Consider the following 19,502-nt stretch of genomic DNA (forward strand, 5'->3'; position numbering starts at 1 on the left):
CAAAACATTTTCTTTGATTATTCTAATTTTTGATTCGGATGTGTAAAACAACATGGAAAACTCTCTTAAAGAAGCAAAAAAAAAAAAATTACAAATGACGTTTTCCATTCTTACTCCTCAATTCACGAAATAGTACGAACAAACCAAATATCACAGAAAGTTGATTTCAAAATAATTATCGACAAAGATTCCCAATATATTGGTAGAGCCACGAGCTATCGTACCTTGATCGGTATAAACAAATGTAATAGTCATCCATTATAACTTGAGTTCAAATGGACCTTGTAGTCAATTAAATATAGGAAAAGGTAAAACTCATCAATAAGCACAGTAATTATTTAATATAATCTATATCGCATGATTTTTATTTAAAGTGAATAGTTTGTTTATGTTACTTTTTGGATTTCGCACTTCAAAATGAGAAAAGTATAAAATAAGTTATTATTGTGTATGAAATAATTTTTTTTTTTTGAGACGTTTATTCTAGTTATTTCAAAAATTACGTTGTATCAAGAAAGAACGAAAAACAAATTCTTTGTTGTGAAACTATCGAACGATAAATGGAATGATACAGGATGAGCAAACGCAAAGAGTAAAGCCAAAAATAACAAGAAAATATAAACATCGTAATTTTTAAATGTAATTGATCACAAGTGAGTAAGGGAATAATTCGAATCGATCAGGTACTTTATTTTACGCGAACTTTGATTTGTTAACTATGCGGTTACGTTTTGCAACAAACGACCACCTCACATTAATGGAGATGCTATTTATTTAGAGGCGATGTCTGAGGAAAACGACCAACAGTACTGTTGTAATAAACAATGAAATAACTCAGGTTACAACCGAAAAAAAAAATATTTTTTCATGTTATTACATTGAAGGCGAATGTACACACTCGTAAAAATTGGCTTCACGTTATAGGTAATACGTTATATCAGATTTTATGTAGCTTTTGAGGTAAAAAAAAAAACAATTAGTCTTCTTTTAATTTCTTTCTTTGAATCCTTCATTACTCTAACCGAATTTGTTTTTTCCCCTTACAGATTTTGTTTGCAAAAAGAACAACAGCCTTAGTTCAATAATGACCACGGACACATTGCTCTGTTCCATTGGTATTCTGCCTTGGCCGATGCGGCCAAGATAGTACCTCCTCACCCCACCCCCCCTCCCACTTTGAACTTCCCCTTAACGTAATGGCAGCAGCCGAACCTCCGAACAAAGTCGCTAACGGACATCCGACAAATGGTCAGCAGACTCAAGTGGGAAATCTATCTCCATCGACAGAAAAAAGTCTTACAGAAAAAGCCTTTTTACATCCATCGTCCATTCCTCCGACAGATGGCAGCAGCACCGCAGAACCTACGAAATCCGAAACAACGACCCTACAAGTGGGAGAGGACTTGGAGATGATAGAGAATGGTGTGTCCACGCCTACTGGTGCCTCTATAAGAAATAGCATCTCTTCCCAGGCCTTACGAATAGAGCAGATGGTCGCTGACGAAGAACGCCGAAAAGACGCCTCTTTTTTCCGTCGAGTTGCACATAGTATTCAGGTACGCTTTCTCAAGAAAACCGCTTGAAAATCTAATCATAAGCTCAAATTTAATCCCCCCCCCCCCATTCTAAGACTGACAAAATTGTTGGTTTTTACTTCCAGTATCTACGCTGGCCGAGAGGAAGGTCGAGATCACGTGATTTGGAAAGGGCAGACTCTTTTCTACAGAGGTTTTCCAGCGGACCCGTTGGGGATGGTGGCCAAATCGAACCAGAATATAGATGCTGCGAATGGTATGGCAGATATATTCGAGCTGATTATAATTTATATTTCAACCCACTTTGTATAGCGATGGCTATGATAGATTTTATCCTTCGCAAGCATGCATAGAAGAGAATTTTATTATAAATGAAATTTATAATAAATTAAAATTTGGAAAACTTTAATTACAATCTTGTATTTTACAAAATTAAAACGAAATGTACCTCTCCTTTGTTACTATGACTAATATTATACATAATCGTGTGTGTGTGTGTGTGTATGTGTGTGTGTGTGTGTGTGTGTGTGTGATACTATTATTATTATCTGAGACCTCCTGAGGGAGTCAAGGACTCATCGAGGAACGCTATAAATCATCCAAACCAGCTGTCATACCTTCCCTTAAATTCATTTACACTAGATGCACTCACTATCCGTAAGGGCAAATTATTCCACTCATTCACTCACTGCTCTCTGAGAGAAAAACCAAGCTCTTACCCCTTTCTTGACTGTGAACAAACTTAGCTTCCATGAATGTCCCCATATTCTCTCCCTACCATCCATATAATGAAAAATTTCATCAGATGATAACATCCATTCAAACGTTTATAGACATCTATCACATCACTCCTTTTCTCTTGTTAACTAGAGTCTGCAATACACATACTCGCAATCCGTTCTCATAATCTAAATCCCATAACCCGGATATAATCTTTGTAACTCTTCTTTATCCCTTTGGAACGCGGGAGACCAAATCTGCGCACAGTAATCCAGGTGTGGTCTTATCAAAGCTTTATAAAGAGGTAAAATTACTTTCTTATCCTTACATGTCAAGGTTCGCTTCAACAGCAATTATCCTCTGAGTTGTATTTGCAACATTTGCTATGTGACCTTTGAACTTTAAATTCTTTTCCACCAATACACCAAGAACCCTTGCCTCTTCAGTTTCTTGTAGCATAACCCGGCTAATATAATATGCCGCTGGAACTCTAATCACACTAAAGTGCATAATTTTACACTTACTAACATTCAACTGAGAGCCATTTTCGTTTGTCCAGAATTGCAGTCTATTCAAATCATTTTGTAATTGCTGAATATGAGTAGCATCCCTGATTGCCCTATCTATCTTCGTATCATCCATAAACAATTGCCCATCGCCTGTTAGACCTTCCTATCATTAATGTATGGATTAAACAATAATGGTCCAAAGACTGATCCCTGAGTTACACCACTGGTCACCTTAAATCTGACAGATTCACACTTACTTTATACCAGTTTTTGATATCTGTCTGTAAACCATCCCCTGATCCAAGCCAATAGATTATATTCCAATCTGTTTTACAGTTTATGCAACAGCCTGTCGTGTGGTATCCTATCAAATGTCTTAGAAAAATCCAACATTAATATTATCCAAATCGACCATAACATTGATAGAAAATATTAGCAAATTGCTAAAACATGACCTTCTTTTAGAAAACCCATGCTGTTCCTTACAGAGTATAACATGTTTGTCTACCCATTTCTGTATGCAAGTTCTTACCAACTTCTCTAAAATCTTCACTACCACACCAGAGATACTGATAGATCGGTTGTTAGGCACAGCAGTTTTTTGCACCACCCTTGTGCAATGGAACTATCATACATTCCTTCCATTGCAGAAGTATTTTTTCTGAGCTGAGACTTAAGTTATACAAACGTGTGAAAGACCTGAACAATTCGGTTGAGCAATCCTTCAGCAAACGTGCTGATATTCCAGCTGTCCCTATTGACAAGTTCTTATGCAACAGCTCTTCATGAAACTCTTTATTCAATGTAGCAGTAGCACTGTTTGCCACGTTACATACACCTGGTTGATATATCTTAGCAAAGTGAGCACTCATTAACTTAACAATCTCCTTAGCTTCCGACACTCGTATACCATCTGCATTCAATAAAGTTATTCTTCCACATTCTTTCTTTTGCTTGCTGCATAACGATAAAATTCTTTTGGATTGACTTTAGCTTGCATGGCCAATTTCTTGTCATACTCCGTTTTAGCTATTCTCACAACACTCGTTACTTTTTTGGCCTGAGCTTTATATATTTCATAACTCCTCTCACTCTTATTCTCGCGCTATTCTTTCCACATCATCTTCTTCTTGTAAATGTCTCGCTTAATAAGGCTGCACATCCATTTCACTCCCAACCTATTTACTCTCCGAACACTAGGGATACATTCAGATACCACCTCAGTTGAGCACTTTTTCAAAGATTCCCATGCATCATTGCATTTTTCCCATTCTGTAACTTTAACATGGGATCAAAGATAGTATCCTCCTAAGATGAGCTTAATTTCCAGCTTTGTAATTCAGCATGTAGCCTGTTTTAATCGGAGCATCAATACAATTAGATACCTCCCAAGAAAACACTGCATGATCACTGTCACCAACTGGTGGTAAAAGTTATATTCTTAACAGAGACTCCTTCTTACGCTAAATATATTATGCATATATATCTTTACAACGTTGCTAATATCCTTCATCTGAATAGGTAACTTTTCAGGTCCTATGGTACAGTTTATAACGTGCTTCGTTGTTATCAAACTGTTCTCCCATTTTTAGTTAATTTTCACCAACTGAGACAATCACTCGGTCATTGTTTTGTGAACTGCTGCGTACTTAAAATTATCAAGATAAAATGTGGGTCTGATATCTTTTTTTTTTGTTATTCTTAATAGTCATTGCCATTAATCGCCCTCCTATGCCATGATAGCACTAATAGCTGGTCTTCAAGAAGAGGAGGTAAGGAAGAAGGCCAGTCACATCTGAAGGTGAGGTAGATGATCTCATACGAGGATGTTAATGTCCTCCACTCCCCCGGGTTTTTAATGCTGCAAAACAGAAAAATGCCAAGAAAAAAAAAAGGTAATGAAGAGATACGATTTATTGTCCTGATGGCTGCAGTTTCTTTGACAGAAATTGTTATGTCTTAGGAAAAATTCTCTCCATAATACGCAATGAGGAACTGTTGAGTTATTTCGACATGGAGATCCTCTTTTAGTTTTCATAACTACAAAGCCAAAGTTATGCATTTGCATTGACTACGTCTAATTATAAATAACTAGCAGTTTCTTGTACAACGTGTACTTAGTTCCCTTTGCATATAGACATCAACTGAACCATTTGGACACGTGTAACTGGCGGATGAAACCAAGTGTCTCACTTTTTGAATGCTTATACCTTTATAGTTTTTCGGAAATATTGCTCAAGAGAAGAAGCTTTGCATTACTGGAGAAGCAGAGATAAATGGAATGTTCATTCTTCTCTCCTAAGTCTGTATATTTATATTGGTTGCGGCTTGGTTTACGTTTTTCTTTAAATACATCTTGGATGCTTTGAGTTTCATGACTTTTTCTCAGTGCTTTAAACGTTTGTCGCCATTGAATTCCATCCATATTCAAACTTCAAAGTCGCCAAACCAGGTTTTGTACTCTTCCAATCTTTCTTGAAAGGTGTTGTCTTTCTTCAATGTATCGTAAGCGGTTTCTTCTCCAACCTATCTATGGTATTAAGACCCTATAAGTTCAACCGCTGGTTTGTAGGACCGCTTAAAAAAACAGTAACTTATAGTTCGTGTATTTGCTTTGCGATTTCGGTCTCTAACACATAACAAGCGACTTCTCTGAATTCTTGATATTAAGTAGTTACGCCCATAGGAATCCTAAAATTGTTTGCTACCGTACAAAGACTTTCTTGCATATAATTAGATTAGCAAATGTGTAGTATTTACGATTTTACAGATTTCACTGGCGTAGTATTTATTATATTCGCATTATAAAGTTCATAATGTGAACTTTGTGTTACGAATTGTTAATTTTTTTTATGTGCTAAACAGATACTTGCAAATATGGAGGCAAAGTGTATACGATAACATTGTCTGAAAATCTAGTTTTTCCTTAGCGCAAATATCAGTTTGTCTGCATGGAGAAAAAGAAGGAACGATTTAGTTGTGTTTTTTGAACAAAGAATAGACAGATGAAATGAAACCAGAGAATTAGTTAGATAAGTTTGAATGTAAACTACATATGGGTGTAGATCAGCTGTTGCTTGTATTTTTACAAACTTTGGGCTAAGTGGAAGAACTTTTGGTGGAGTAGCAGCCATGAAAATTCCTACAACAAGGCATAACGTAGAAGTTTAGCATCTGTGAGAGAGAAGATCATCTATTAAGTGGATTTCCCTCCTCTAAATATCATTAAGCACTTTCAGGGAGTTTATGATGCATCACTCAATTCTACGTTTGGGTGGATTAGTGGTAGAAGTTAGACCTAAATGGAAAACGATCTGTAATTTTGGTAGAATAATGAGGCTATGGATGTTTATGCCAGAAAAATCGTAAAGAATCAATGTTGCTAGTCGCTAAGTAACCTATGTGCCTCAAGATGACGAAGTTGGCTGTCGATTACCTTGATCATGAGAACAAGTAGACATTGGGGTGATAGTTTTACATCTGGCGTATCCTTGTGAATGGGCCAGATATAGATTTGTTTTAATGATAAATGCACGTAAACACAAGAAAGATATTTAATTAACCAAATATTTCGGTCTGGAAATAGCAGACCATCCTCAGTGGTATTACAAGAACAGTTTTAAAAAAATACAAGCTAGAAGTTCTATTTTAAACGATCTATTGTTAGTATTCTAGCTTGTATTTTTTATAACTGTTCTTGTAATACCACTGAGGATGGTCTGCTATTTCCAGACCGAAATATTTGGTTAAATAAATATCTTTCTTGTGATTACGTGCATTTATCATTCAGTCTTATGTCACAAGTATCCTTTAAACAGCAAATAGATTTGCTTTCATTCTTTACGATGAGTATTAGAATTGTATTAATTCCATAGTACACGTATTTGAGAGAAGAACTGGATACCTTCCGAGCCAAAAGAAATGTTGATATCAAAGGCGTTTTCGATTCTTCTGATGAACGACAAGAAGAGACATGAAGTGGGATGTTCGTAGTATCGTGTAATTTGTCTTGGTCGTCTATATAAGAAATGGATGAAATAAAAGACTTCAGAAAGTCAGTTTTACTTTTAGATTAAAAGGCTTGACTGCTATTAGAAGAAGAGGCACTTTCTTTATTTTGTCCTTGTTGGATATTTTGCGAGCTGGAACTTTAATCTCTAGCCACTTCTGATATGCTGGATTTTTTCCTTACTACACTTGTCAGAGAACCAAGGCTTGGGTCTGAAGTTTTGAATGGAGTGAGAGATGAAGGCCTTTATTCCCTTAAAAATTATTTCATTTATTCAATTGAAGGTACTTGGACCAAGAGAACAAAAACAGTAATCAGACTATGAAAAAGAAGAATAGAGGTTACGAGGGGCATCCCATTTAGCAATACTATGGTGTCAAAGGACACGAGCAAGTGGCGGGTTAAGGAGTTCATTGCTACAGGAGACTTGAAGTTGTAGTACGAGTTACCAAGAAAATAACTGATGTTCATAGTACATTTGGGAGGGAGGGTGATGGAGAGGGTTTTGATCTATGGATGTTGGACAATTACAGTGATTTAATCCATGAAAACATGACATCACATCTTAGTCAAACAAAATCCAAATGCTTTATTATGCGGGGGCGATGAAATACCACTAACACCCAAACAATAACAAATTTAATCTCGATGAATAGGTGCAAAACCCTACATAAATTACTCTGTTTAAATAAAATTAATGCCTTGCTTTATATAAAGTTTTCTCTTTCAATTTCTTCGCAGGTATCACTCCACGTTTGTAGTTAATCCTGCAAAGGATTTCTATTATAGATGGCTATCTGCGATCAGTGCTGCGCTCGTGTATAACTTTGTCATGATAATTGGACGCAGTGTGTTTTGGGAGCTTCAAAACCTCAGTCCGATGACGTGGTATTGTTTGGATTATATCTGTGATGTTATCTACATAATTGATATGATCATCCATGCAAGAACAGGTGAGAAAGATTGCATTGTTAGTATGGATTTATTTTAATCTACTTCGAAAAGTTCCTTTTTTTTTTTTAGAATTGATTTTCTGTAAAATAAAAGTAAGTGGGCGGGCGTCTAAAAGTTTTGACTCTTTTATTAGCATTAGTCGTACTTAGAATGTTGCAAATAACAGTGCTGAAAAGGTATGTTATGCTAGTCTTAATAAAGCAGCGCTTTGTTCTAATTAAAAGTGTACTAGGTGAATTTCTCTTTTCTCTGTCCATTTTTATGTTTTTTTTTTTTTTTTTGTATTGATTTGCGTTGGGAAATATCAAAATTTTGTACCTTTTTATGTGATTTCATAAAAGTTACGCTGAAGATGGCAAGAGTACTTTGCGTGGCGCCATCTATTGGAATATAATATATATGATATGACTACAATTACATATGCAGTGCGTAATGTCTTATAATGCACATCAAATGATTTTCTAAAAAAAAAAAAAAAGAATAAAAAAGCATTTACTAAAATAAAGAGCCAAAAGGCTTCACTTCGGTAATGCAAAATTATATAAATTAAGAGGATATTAAATCCAACATTATTTCAAAGCCGAATACAGAAACTATAAAAGTTTCGGCGAAGTTTGACCGGAGAACTTAACGGGAATACCTCTAATAGGAGGCGAATATACGGACGCTTACTAGCGATCGTGCTGCCTATCGTTTGGCTGGGGCAACTCCCCGGAGTAAGCTCTCTTTATAGAATAAAAAAGCATTTTCAACATCGTTATTTTAAGATAGCACGCTATCAATTATTAATTTCTTTCTTTTTTTATTAGTTGTATCTTCAAAGGAATATACGTGCAACATTAACTTTTGATGCCCCCTATTATGCTAGAGGGGGCATCAAAATCTTTGAGGCGTCGAGGTGGGGCATGAGCCAAAAAAACGTTGAGAAACACTGCTTCTAAAGCATGCAAGGAGATATCTTGCATAAAATCTTTTGAAACGTAGTCAGTCCTGTAGATGGCAGCACTATATAAAAAACCCCGGATAAGTGATACGGATTTCAAACCTCAGTGTCAAATTAAATATTACAATTAACTAAGTAAATTTTGTTATTAAATAGAATATTGACTGGGAAAAAAAGTCTGAAATTCTTTAGTGGAAAGATGATCTATCTAATTGACAAATTAAGTTGTTTACGAGAGAGATTTTTTGTCTTTGTATTTAATTCTGATCCAAAAAATGAGAAACGTGTGCAAAAGCAAGAGTATGATACAGGAATATACGAGAATGAAAAAAATATTGTAAAGGATAGTTTATAAAATAAATGTGTGACAATAATAAACGACGACATGTCTTTAACATTCTAAGGAAAGTTCTACGCCATTGCAGAAAATTGAAATTTGGTATGGCCATAGTGAATGTGTCAGTCCACAATTGACGAAATGGAAATTCATAGGAGAAACAAACATCACCTGCCCACGTTTCGAAGATATCATGTGACACCTCCCAAGGACTCATTGCGGGAAGGCATCTACTTCCCGTTCTTGCCCACCGATGGAGAAATGTCAAAAGTCACCTTACAGGTGACATTCAGCTACGATGTCTGATAAGCGAAAAGGAACCCATTTAATGTTTATGCTCGCCTTACGGAGAAAAATATAATGCCCTACGACTCGTGAAGGCACTAGCAATACTTAGTCCCATTTATTGATATAAAACAAGCGGTTGATTCACCAATCCATCTTGTTTTCTACATTTTATGATAAAGAGATGATATGATCGCTCCATACGCTAACACTCCATCATCAAAAGCCAATGTCAATGTTTTTGAGAGATTCTACCGATAATAGGAAGGAATTGCTGATAAAGTGGATGAGTTCCTAACTGTTGGAAATCGATAAGCAGTTGAGTTCCACCATTCATTATCAACTTGTGCGCGTAAGGCATAATAACTATTAACATCTGGTTTTTTTTAAACTGGTCTTATTGTCTGACATATTGCCAGTTCTACGATTGACATTTCTGTGTTTCTAACTCTGAGTTTGAGGGTTCAGAAACTCAAGTTTCTGTACCCAAGATCGTCTAACCTTGAAAACGGAATAAAAATAAAATGGAATCGAATAGGTAACTAACATTGAACTTGTGTTTCTTTTGATCTGGTCCTGAAACTAACAAAAATGCACAAATCATAATATTCGCTTTATAGATTAATATTATTAATTAAACAAACGAGGTCTGTTAGCATATTATTCTAAATTCTACTTTAAGTATGTTCGTTGTTGAGTGGAGGACATCTCTCAATACCAAGTTTTTTTAAAATTGCAACAATTTTAAAAGTGTTGTTAAAATTTAAACTTATATAATAATAAGATCCTTTCCAACTCATCATTTTGTTTATAATTTCAGGTTTCTTAGAACACGGGCTGCTGGTGAAAGATACCAATAAACTCCTTTTGAACTATGTCAAATCTTATCAGTTTAAACTGGATATTCTTAGCCTAGTACCAACAGACTGTCTTTATTTTGTATTAGGGACATCCTGTCACCTTCAAGTGCCATGTTTTGTCATAGTCAGGTTAAATCGTCTCATGCATGCCCACAGATTGCTTGAGTTCTTTGACAGAACGGAAACGAGGACAAATTTTCCTTATGCCTTTCGCATAGCGAAACTGATCTTTTATATATTGGTGATCATCCATTGGGATGCTTGCTTCTATTTCTATGCCAGTTATGCCATCGGGTTCGGGTCAGACACTTGGGTTTACAATATGAGCACGCCTCGATATGCCTCTCTCACTCACCAATACATTTATTGTTTCTACTGGTCCACGCTAACCTTAACTACTATCGGTGAAATGCCTTCTCCAGTGAGGGACGTCGAATACGTGTTTGTGGTAGTGAACTTCCTGATTGGAGTGTTAATCTTTGCTACGATCGTAGGTAACGTGGGTAGTATGATCACCAATATGAATGCAAGGAGATCGGAATTTCAACGAAGGATGGACGGCGTGAAACAGTATTTAGAATTTCGTAAGGTCACCAGTGAACTGGAAGACAAGGTCATCAAATGGTTTGACTACCTCTGGATGAATCGGCAGTCTTTGGATGAAGACGACGTGACGTCAGTTCTACCAGATAAGCTCAAAGCAGAGATTGCTATTCACGTACATTTGGATACTTTGAAACGGGTTAAAGTATTTCAGGACTGTGAACCAGGTTTGCTTGTGCAACTAGTGCTTAATCTTAGACTTCAAGTTTTTAGTCCAGGAGACTATGTATGCAGAAAAGGCGATGTGGGGAAGGAGATGTACATAGTAAAGAGAGGTCGTCTCCAAGTAGTAGGAGAAGATGGTCATTTAGTCCTAGCAACTCTAAGTGAAGGGTGTGTATTTGGAGAGCTTAGTATCCTCAATATATCTGGAGTGAAAACAGGTAATAGACGAACTGCCAATGTACGCAGTGTCGGATTTTCCGACCTCTTCTGTCTTTCAAAAGAAGATCTATGGAAAGTGCTTGCTGAATACCCCGAGGCCCAAACCATGTTGACCGAAAGGGGACGTCAGTTTTTACTCAAGGATGGCCTTTTAGATGAAGAAATTGAAAAAGCAGAACAAAAGGAACAAGAAACTTTACAAGAACAGTGCGATCGCTTGCAATCATCAGTGGAAAACTTACAAACGCGGCTATCCCATCTCTTAGCAGAGTATGCGGTCTCTCAGAAAAAATTAAAGCAACGCATTTGTAGGTTGGAAAAGATTAGTGGTGAGGTCGATGAAGAGGATAACGAAGATGAAGAGATTAAATTGTCCCCGTCCGCAAATTGTGATGACAGTAGTGATGAATGCCCATCGTCCGAAGATAGTTAATACAGTAAGGGATCCGAATGCTGGTGTTCGAAGCGTTGAAAGCAACATCTGTGATTCAGTTACAGCAGAAATGGTCAACTGACCAATAACAAACTTCCTTTCTCGATATGAAAATAAAAATGTAAAAATCTATGAAAAATATTTATAGAAACTTTTTTTGTACGAAGTGTAACAAGTTCTATTTTATCTACAACTCCTCTGTAAGCATCTAATGGCCAAATTCTAGCTCCTCGTATGCCTTACCCTCATCTTCACTTCTGACAAGTTACCATAGCAACAGTGACTTCTTTTGCCTAGCACAGAAATAGACTCAGTTTTGAAATATTTCTCTGAATTCCAGTGCACATTCTAACACTAGTCCATACAGTTATAGGAAGATTTTTCCCCCCGACTATTTACTATTTCCTATACTGGAGTGTTACTACCAAAGCATGCAGTGTGATGCAGAAGTTAAACAATTGTTGGCTTGTTTATTTATACTATGGTGACTTTATAAGTTTCCGTCTTATTACCAATTGTAGCTTATTCATACAATAAAAGAGATAATTTTATATGAACTGATTCATGCGGCTGTGTCTTTATTATCTGTTTTGGTTTTACTTCATTTATATCTTGATCGATGCTAACACCACTAAGTCAACTAGACGTGTTTGCATATGAATGTGATGCTTATACTGCAGTAGTCTTCAAATTTAATGTAGCCACGACATAAGCAGATCAATTAAAATGGATACACTTAAACGCTGCTAAAGCTAGGGCGTAATACATACCTTTGATTGTTTATTCAACCAAAGCTTGACGTTATAGCATGCACTACCAGTGTTGCTGTTAGGGCACGTAAGGTAATTTTGAAGGCAAACCTGGAAAAATCTTTTGAATAATCATGTGCTAAAGGAGCCCTAAAAGTATAGAGTCATTTTTACCCTGGCGTATTTCATCATAAAGTTATCCGCGCGGTTAGCTTAGTGGCTATGCGCTTCGCAATCATTTGCCTGGGGAAGGAGTGTCCTAGGTTCGATTCCCGTCAACGACGTGAGGAGCTCAAGGATCTTGCTCAACCATAGCCAAGTTAGCCGGTCTTGGGCGTGGACAGCAGGATTTTTTCCCTCAGTTTATCTGGGGTTTTTCATCCCGCAAGTAGGCAAACCGTGAGCACACGCTGCTACAGTCAAAAATACATACTTAACCCTCATTAGGAGGGCTCAACCAGTCTAAGGTGCGGTTGAGGGGGAAAAACCCCACACGAATAAAAAAAAATCAGAAAATTATTTCTCACTTCTTTGAAAACATAGCAGTGGTTCATAAACAAAAATTATCAGAATTGAATTTTATTTAAAATATATGATAATAAATTAATATATCACGTATTTAAAGTAATATGTATGAATATTTGAGCTTGATTTTCACTGAAGTGCTCATAGTTTGCCACATACTGATAATTAAGACCAACAACTAAAATTACTTTGAAATAAAAGAGCAGCTTTCTCAAAATTACCTACTTGGGTGAAATTTATGTAAAAACAAAAGTACATATTATATATAATATACATATAATTATAAGTATATTAGGATAACCAAGTTATTTTATAAACTTGGTTATTTTAACTCCTAATCCCAAGTATGCAAACAATTAAGTTTGCGCCTGAAACAAAGTTAATTGTTTGCATACTTGGGATTAGGAGTTAAAATAACCAAGTTTATAAAATAACTTGGTTATCCTAATATACAATATCCCCAAGTTAAAAAATTTTTACAATTATAAGTATATATATATATATATATACATATATACATATAAATTTCAGATTCTTAATTATATATTGGGGGAAATGGGAATCGTAACATGGCGCTTTGCTGAAAAAGATGATAATGGACGTGATGGTGAATAAATTTTCATGCTGTCTCCAGTTGGCGGAATGATCACGTGGTACCATCGTTTGGGGAGGTGATAAGGCACATGCCTGTTCCAATTAGGAAAAGGAATATGTGGAGCAGGTAATTAGGAGAGCCTTCAGCAACAAGCTTGTCAACATTCGCTGGTATGAGGAGCTTGTTGAGGATGGAATAGTACTTGGAAGTTGCTAAAAGAACACTTGAAGGAAGGGTTGTATGAATGCATTCCGAGTTAGGAGAAATGGGATGGGTGTAAAGGGGATGAATAATGAAATTCGAAGGAAAGACCATAACAAGAAGATACTTTGGAGATGGTATAAACAGGAAGGTGACAATTGTGATAAGGAAGAGGAAATTAGAATATGAAAGAAAACTGGCACAGCAAGATAGGAAAAATCATCCTAATGATTCGTTATGTAGCCAGGTAAAAAAAAAAAGGAGGGTAATAATGAAAGAACGACGATTGTTACTAAAGAGGATAGCAAGGCAAACAAGGCTGATGATAGCGGAAAAGTTAATACGAAAGTTGAAAAATGTTTATAATACCGAGCAACCTAATGTCAATATAAACAGCACTGGATATGGTATCACCACTAAGAAAATATTATTATTATTTAACACCTCCAGGGAGTCCAAAGACTCATCAAGGAAGCCCACCTACTTTACAACTCTCCATCTTCACCAACCGCAACTACCTTCATCGTCTACACCAACGCCATCTACCGCCGACCACCACCACTAGTATTTTAACAGACAATCACGAACATCCATGTCCACGGCGGGATTCGAACCCGTAGCCTTTTGGGGGGAGGCGGATACGCTAACCACTCGGCCAACCGATATGCTAAGGTGTTAGCTGTACCTCTGGCTTGGTTGTTTAATACAACATAAGCAGTGTCGCTCTGCAAGCGGTTCAAAAAACACGACTAGTCTGTGTTTCCTCATTCAATAAAAAATGGAAGGAATTTGTAGTATATTCAACACGGATTTCTTAAAGGAAGATATTGCGTTAGTGATTTGGTCATATTTTCCATTAAGGTGACAACAGTATTGGACAAAGGTAAAGGTTACACTGTAATTACTAAATCACTTAAGGAATTGACAACGTAAATATGAATATAAATTAAATAACAGTTTAAGAAATATTTCCCGTAATAGTTATTTCCCGACAAATCGCCGCTACGCGGTGTCTCTTAGCGGACATTAACATTCGTACTTTTGAAGAAGATCTTTCGTGCACTTTAAATCACGAACTTTGGTCGATTTTACATGACGTTTCGTGTACGGCTGCAGACAAAGAATTTGAAAAAATACGAGGTCGACAGATGAAAAAATTCGAAAAATTAAAAAAGAACTCGACCGTCTATCCAAAACTTCCTACCAACACCGTTATCGATTTCTTCAGTCATCCTGAAGCCTGAAGCCACCAACGCGCTTTCACGTGGCCACCACTTCGCCATTAATCCCAGAAAAATATCTAGTGAGGATATTATGATCCAGATCGAACGCGGAATCCACCACCTTCCACATCAAATCGCCAACAGTGTAAGACTGGATGCAGCTTGTGTCCTCTCCAAAGCAAGACCACCAAAACCCAACATATCCAACAAGGAATATAAAGTTCTGCAGGAAATGAGGAATAGCAAAGTATTAGTTATCACCAAAGTGGATAAGAGAAATGCAACTGTAGTACTTAACCAAAAGGACTACACAGGTAAGTGTAATGCTCTTCTATTAGATCGGGCTACTTACCTCCCTATCGAATACAATCCGACCAACTCACAAGTCAGAAAACTGCACAGGCTCCTTAAGAAAGTCACTTCTTGGCCTGTAGACGTCGCCAACAGATTAAAACCGTTTAACTCTATACACCCCCCCCCGTATTTATGGACTCCCAAAAATACACAAAGAAAATGTGCCATTACGTCCCATAGTGGATGGCATTGATTTCCATTATGCCCCCACATACAAGTGAGCTAAACATTTGGCCAAAGCGCTCACACACTATACTGGCAACAAACCATCGCACATAAAAAACTCAGCCCACTTCAAAGCCAGCATAGAAAACTAAGGTTTTTCTATACTGGAAACACTCCAACATACCATTATGTCAGTATGTTGGAGTGTTAATGACATAATGGTCAGCTTAGACATCTCCTCCTCCTTATTCACAAATGTCCCACTCAAAGAAACTTTAGAGCTAATCCAAGCTAAATTTTCTCCCGATGTCTCAGCCCAATTTCAGTTCACAATGAACTCAGGCTATCTCGTTTGCCAGGGGAAATTCTACAAACAAATAGAGGGGACAGCCATGGGTTCACCACTCTCCCTACCCTTGGCCAATTTCTTTATGGAGACCTTTGAAGAAAAAGCTTTATCCTCTGCGCCACAAAAACCAACCATATGGCTTCGCTACTTGATTATGCGTTCGCTATTTGGCCACATGGCCCGGATACATTCCTCTCCTTCTTAACACTTCAACAACCAACACCCCAGAATCAAGTTCACCTTGGAAAAAGATGGAAACAACAGCCTCCCTTTCCTAGACACACTAGTCACCCGCCAGCCTGATGGAACCTTAGTTTTCTCAGTTTATATAAAACCCACCCATACAGGCAGGTACATTCACCAACAATCCCTCCCCCCCACAACAATATTGAGTAGTGAAAACACTATACAACAGGGCTAAACTAATCTGTTCTAACGACATGGCCCTAAACACTGAACTAAATCCCATCCTCAACACTTTCTCAGTCAATGACTACCCCCCAAAAAAATCCAAAAAATATTGAACCCTACAAACCACAACCCCCCCCCTTCCTCCACAACAAGGATTACTCTAAATCCATCACCAATCTCTACATCCGAGGCACCTCGGAAAAAATTACCAGAATCTTAAAAAAACATGACTTGACCTCCTGTTACAGACCATACAGAAAATTGTCATCCCTTATCCGCTCCACTAAAGACCAACCACTTCCCCTAGACCTACCTGGTGTATACCAGGTCCCTTGCAGCTGTAAACTATCTTACTTTGGACAAACAGGCAGGACAGCGAATATGAGGATTTCTGAACACAAGGACTACATCCATTTTCACAAGTACAGCCATTCTGGTCTTGCAGACCATGCTCTTGATACCTGCCACAAAATACGGTGGAGGAAAGCTACAGTAATACACCGTAGCAAATACAAATTCGAAAGACTATTTATGGAATCAGCCTCAGCCCTAACTTTGGTTGTATGCGACTGCCCCAAATTTCGGAGGCTTACATCAGCAGACCTTCAGCCCAACGGCCAAGAAACACTTAGCCCGCTAGAGGACACAATCAGGACTTTTAGAAGAACAATAGCTTCATCTCTTCATTCTCAGTTACTGTGTTGTAGTGCCTACGTGCACGTGCCTTTTTTGTAAGTTCCTTTTGAAGATGGCCACGTGACGTTTCCGAAATATCGGAAATATTTATTAAAGTGTAATTTAATTTATATTCATATCTACGTTGTCAATTCCTTAGGTGATTTAGTAATGCATAACCAAAGTATAAGTCTGTCTACCAGTTATACTGTAATATTTCTTGATTTTGCAAAAGGCATTTGTTAAAAGCACTGCATAATAAATTATTTTTGTTATTTGCAGAGGATGAAGATCAATAATGGATTGGACGCTGGCTTAGTCATAGATATCAGCGTATGTTGGAATGGAGCGACGTCCCAGAGAAAAGTGGGGTTGCCTGTGGGTGGGATCACTGATATTTAATTTATATATTGATGATAAACATCAAGTTTATATAGAGACAGCTATTCAGTTGCTTGTAGATGCAATGATGAGAACAATTATGAAAAATAATTGTCAAGATTACTTGCGGAAGATGTGGACAGACTGGTGTTGTGCATGGGAGTTGGGATGTCTCTTCAACATTGCTAAGTGTCAGGTTTTACATTTTGGACGAAGGAGATAAAATGTAGCGTGCGATATTAGTAGAAATGCACAGCAAGAGATTTGGGGTAATTGCAGATTGAAGTTCAAGGAACACACACAGAATTGTGTGTGTTCCTTGAACTAATCAAGGAACACCCAAAGTTCAAGGAACACACATACTGTATTTGGTCTTCTGGCTTTGAGAGGGGGATGAATGAGAGCATTAGCAAACCGTAAGGAAAATAACTAAGATGATTTCAGGACTTCCAGATGCTGACTGAGAACAGATTAAGTGATTGTGGGTAACAACTATGGGTGGTCAGATAAACAGAGGGGGTTAGAGTTTTACTAGGTCAGATAGAAGAGAAATGTTTATATACGCATCCAGACTCCACAAGAAGTTTATCTGGAAATCTGCTCTTAGAGAGCAAACACAAACTTTTCAAGTAATTTCTCTCTAAAGTAAGCAAAGCAGTGGTGTCGCATTCTGGGATAAAAATCATGTGGATAGTTTTACATGACTTTATACTCTAAATTTACTTTTTAAATGTAACTACTATCACGAAACGTTGTTAACCTGTATTATATTAGTACAAACCGTGAGGGTGTTTGATTTTAATCATATATTTATTTGATTACAAAATCTAGAGACCACACGTGGAACTGCCGTTCCTCCACTAAATTCATCTGGTGTAGGAAGACTTAGCAAAACATTTGACACTGAATTTGTTTGCGAGAAGAAATTACGCATCTAGAGGAAAGTCAACAACAGCCAAAATGAAACACCAATCAACATGTCAATTATACGGTCCAATCATAACTGGCGCTGCTTAAAGCCAGTATATGCAAATCATGATTATGAAACCACGAGTATTACTATTTATTATTATTGACACTTCATCAAGGATTGCTACAAATCACCCAAACCAGCTGGCATACTTTCCCTTAAACGCATTCACACTAGATGCACCCACTACTTCAACATTCAAACTATTCTATTCGCTCACTGCTCTGTGAGAAAAAAAAATGTCGCTCTTACTCCTTTCTTGACAGCGAACAAACTTAACTTCCATGGATGCCGCCTCTCGTTCTCTCCCCACTTTCTGGCTAATGAAAATTTTCATTAGATCCATTCAGACGTTTATAGACAGCTACATAGTCTGTAGCCACATATTCTCTCTGTTCACATAACCGACATTCCATAATCCAGATATATTCTTTGTAATTCTTTTTTTGCACAAATCCAAAGGCTCTTACAACCTAAGAGACCAAATCTGTGCACAGTACTCCAGGTACCGTCTTATCAACGCCTTGTATAAAGAGACAAAATGATGTCATTATCCTTACATGTCAGGTTTGTTTCAACATCCCAATTATTCTCTGAGTTGTATTTGCAACTTTTGCTAGGTGACCTTTGAACTTCAAATTCCTATCCATCATTACGTCAAGATCCCTACCGTAATCAGTTTCTTGTAGTATAATCCCTCTAATAATAGGCAGATGGAAATCTCATTACACCAAAGTGAGTAACTTGACACTTACTAACACCGAACTGATAGCCATTAATATTTATAAAAATTTCCAGCATGTTCAAATCATTCTTTAAGTGATTCTTTATTATCAGAATATCTCCCATTTCCCTGCCTATTTTTGCATCATTAGCAAACAATTGAACATTTCCTATTAACTACTTCCTATTAATGTATAGAGTGAACAATGGTCCAAGGATCAATCCCAAAGTTAGATAACTGGTCAGCTTAAATCTGGTAGATTCATACTCACTGTCAGTGCCGTAACTAATTTTTCATGAGTCCGGTGCAATTTTTGCCCCCCCTTTTGGAAAAAGAAACGATAGAAATAGATCGGTTATTTTTTAACTTTAACCAAAAACGTTATGGAATCGGGCCCCACGGCAGCAAAATTTAAAATTTTAAAATGAAAATATTATTATTACATGACACTTCCAGGGAATCCAAAGAGTCGTCGAGGAAGGGCACCCACTCTACAACTCATCGTCTATGATAATCCACTAACCACCACTGCCTTCATCATCTACACCAACGCCATCTACCGGCGACCACCGCCACTAATATTTTCACAGACAATTACAAACATCCAT

The 19,502-nt window shown here is 37.2% G+C and overlaps 1 protein-coding gene across 1 annotated transcript; it reads left to right on the forward strand.

Moving 5' to 3' along the window:
- The first annotated feature begins 1,196 nt into the window (after positions 1-1,196).
- LOC150105679 (cyclic nucleotide-gated channel alpha-3-like) lies at positions 1,197-11,572 on the forward strand. Its single transcript, XM_090394529.1, has 4 exons — positions 1,197-1,556; positions 4,473-4,570; positions 7,515-7,726; positions 10,113-11,572. Exons 1-4 carry the CDS (start codon positions 1,197-1,199, stop codon positions 11,570-11,572), a joined length of 2,130 nt encoding a protein of 709 aa, XP_090250655.1.
- The last annotated feature ends 7,930 nt before the right edge of the window (positions 11,573-19,502 follow it).

Source organism: Typopeltis vanoorti, chromosome 6 (assembly GCF_054136105.1).
Source record: "Typopeltis vanoorti isolate ZY-2024b chromosome 6, IOZ_Tvanoo_1.0, whole genome shotgun sequence".
NCBI classification, from domain to species: Eukaryota; Metazoa; Arthropoda; class Arachnida; order Uropygi; family Thelyphonidae; genus Typopeltis; species Typopeltis vanoorti.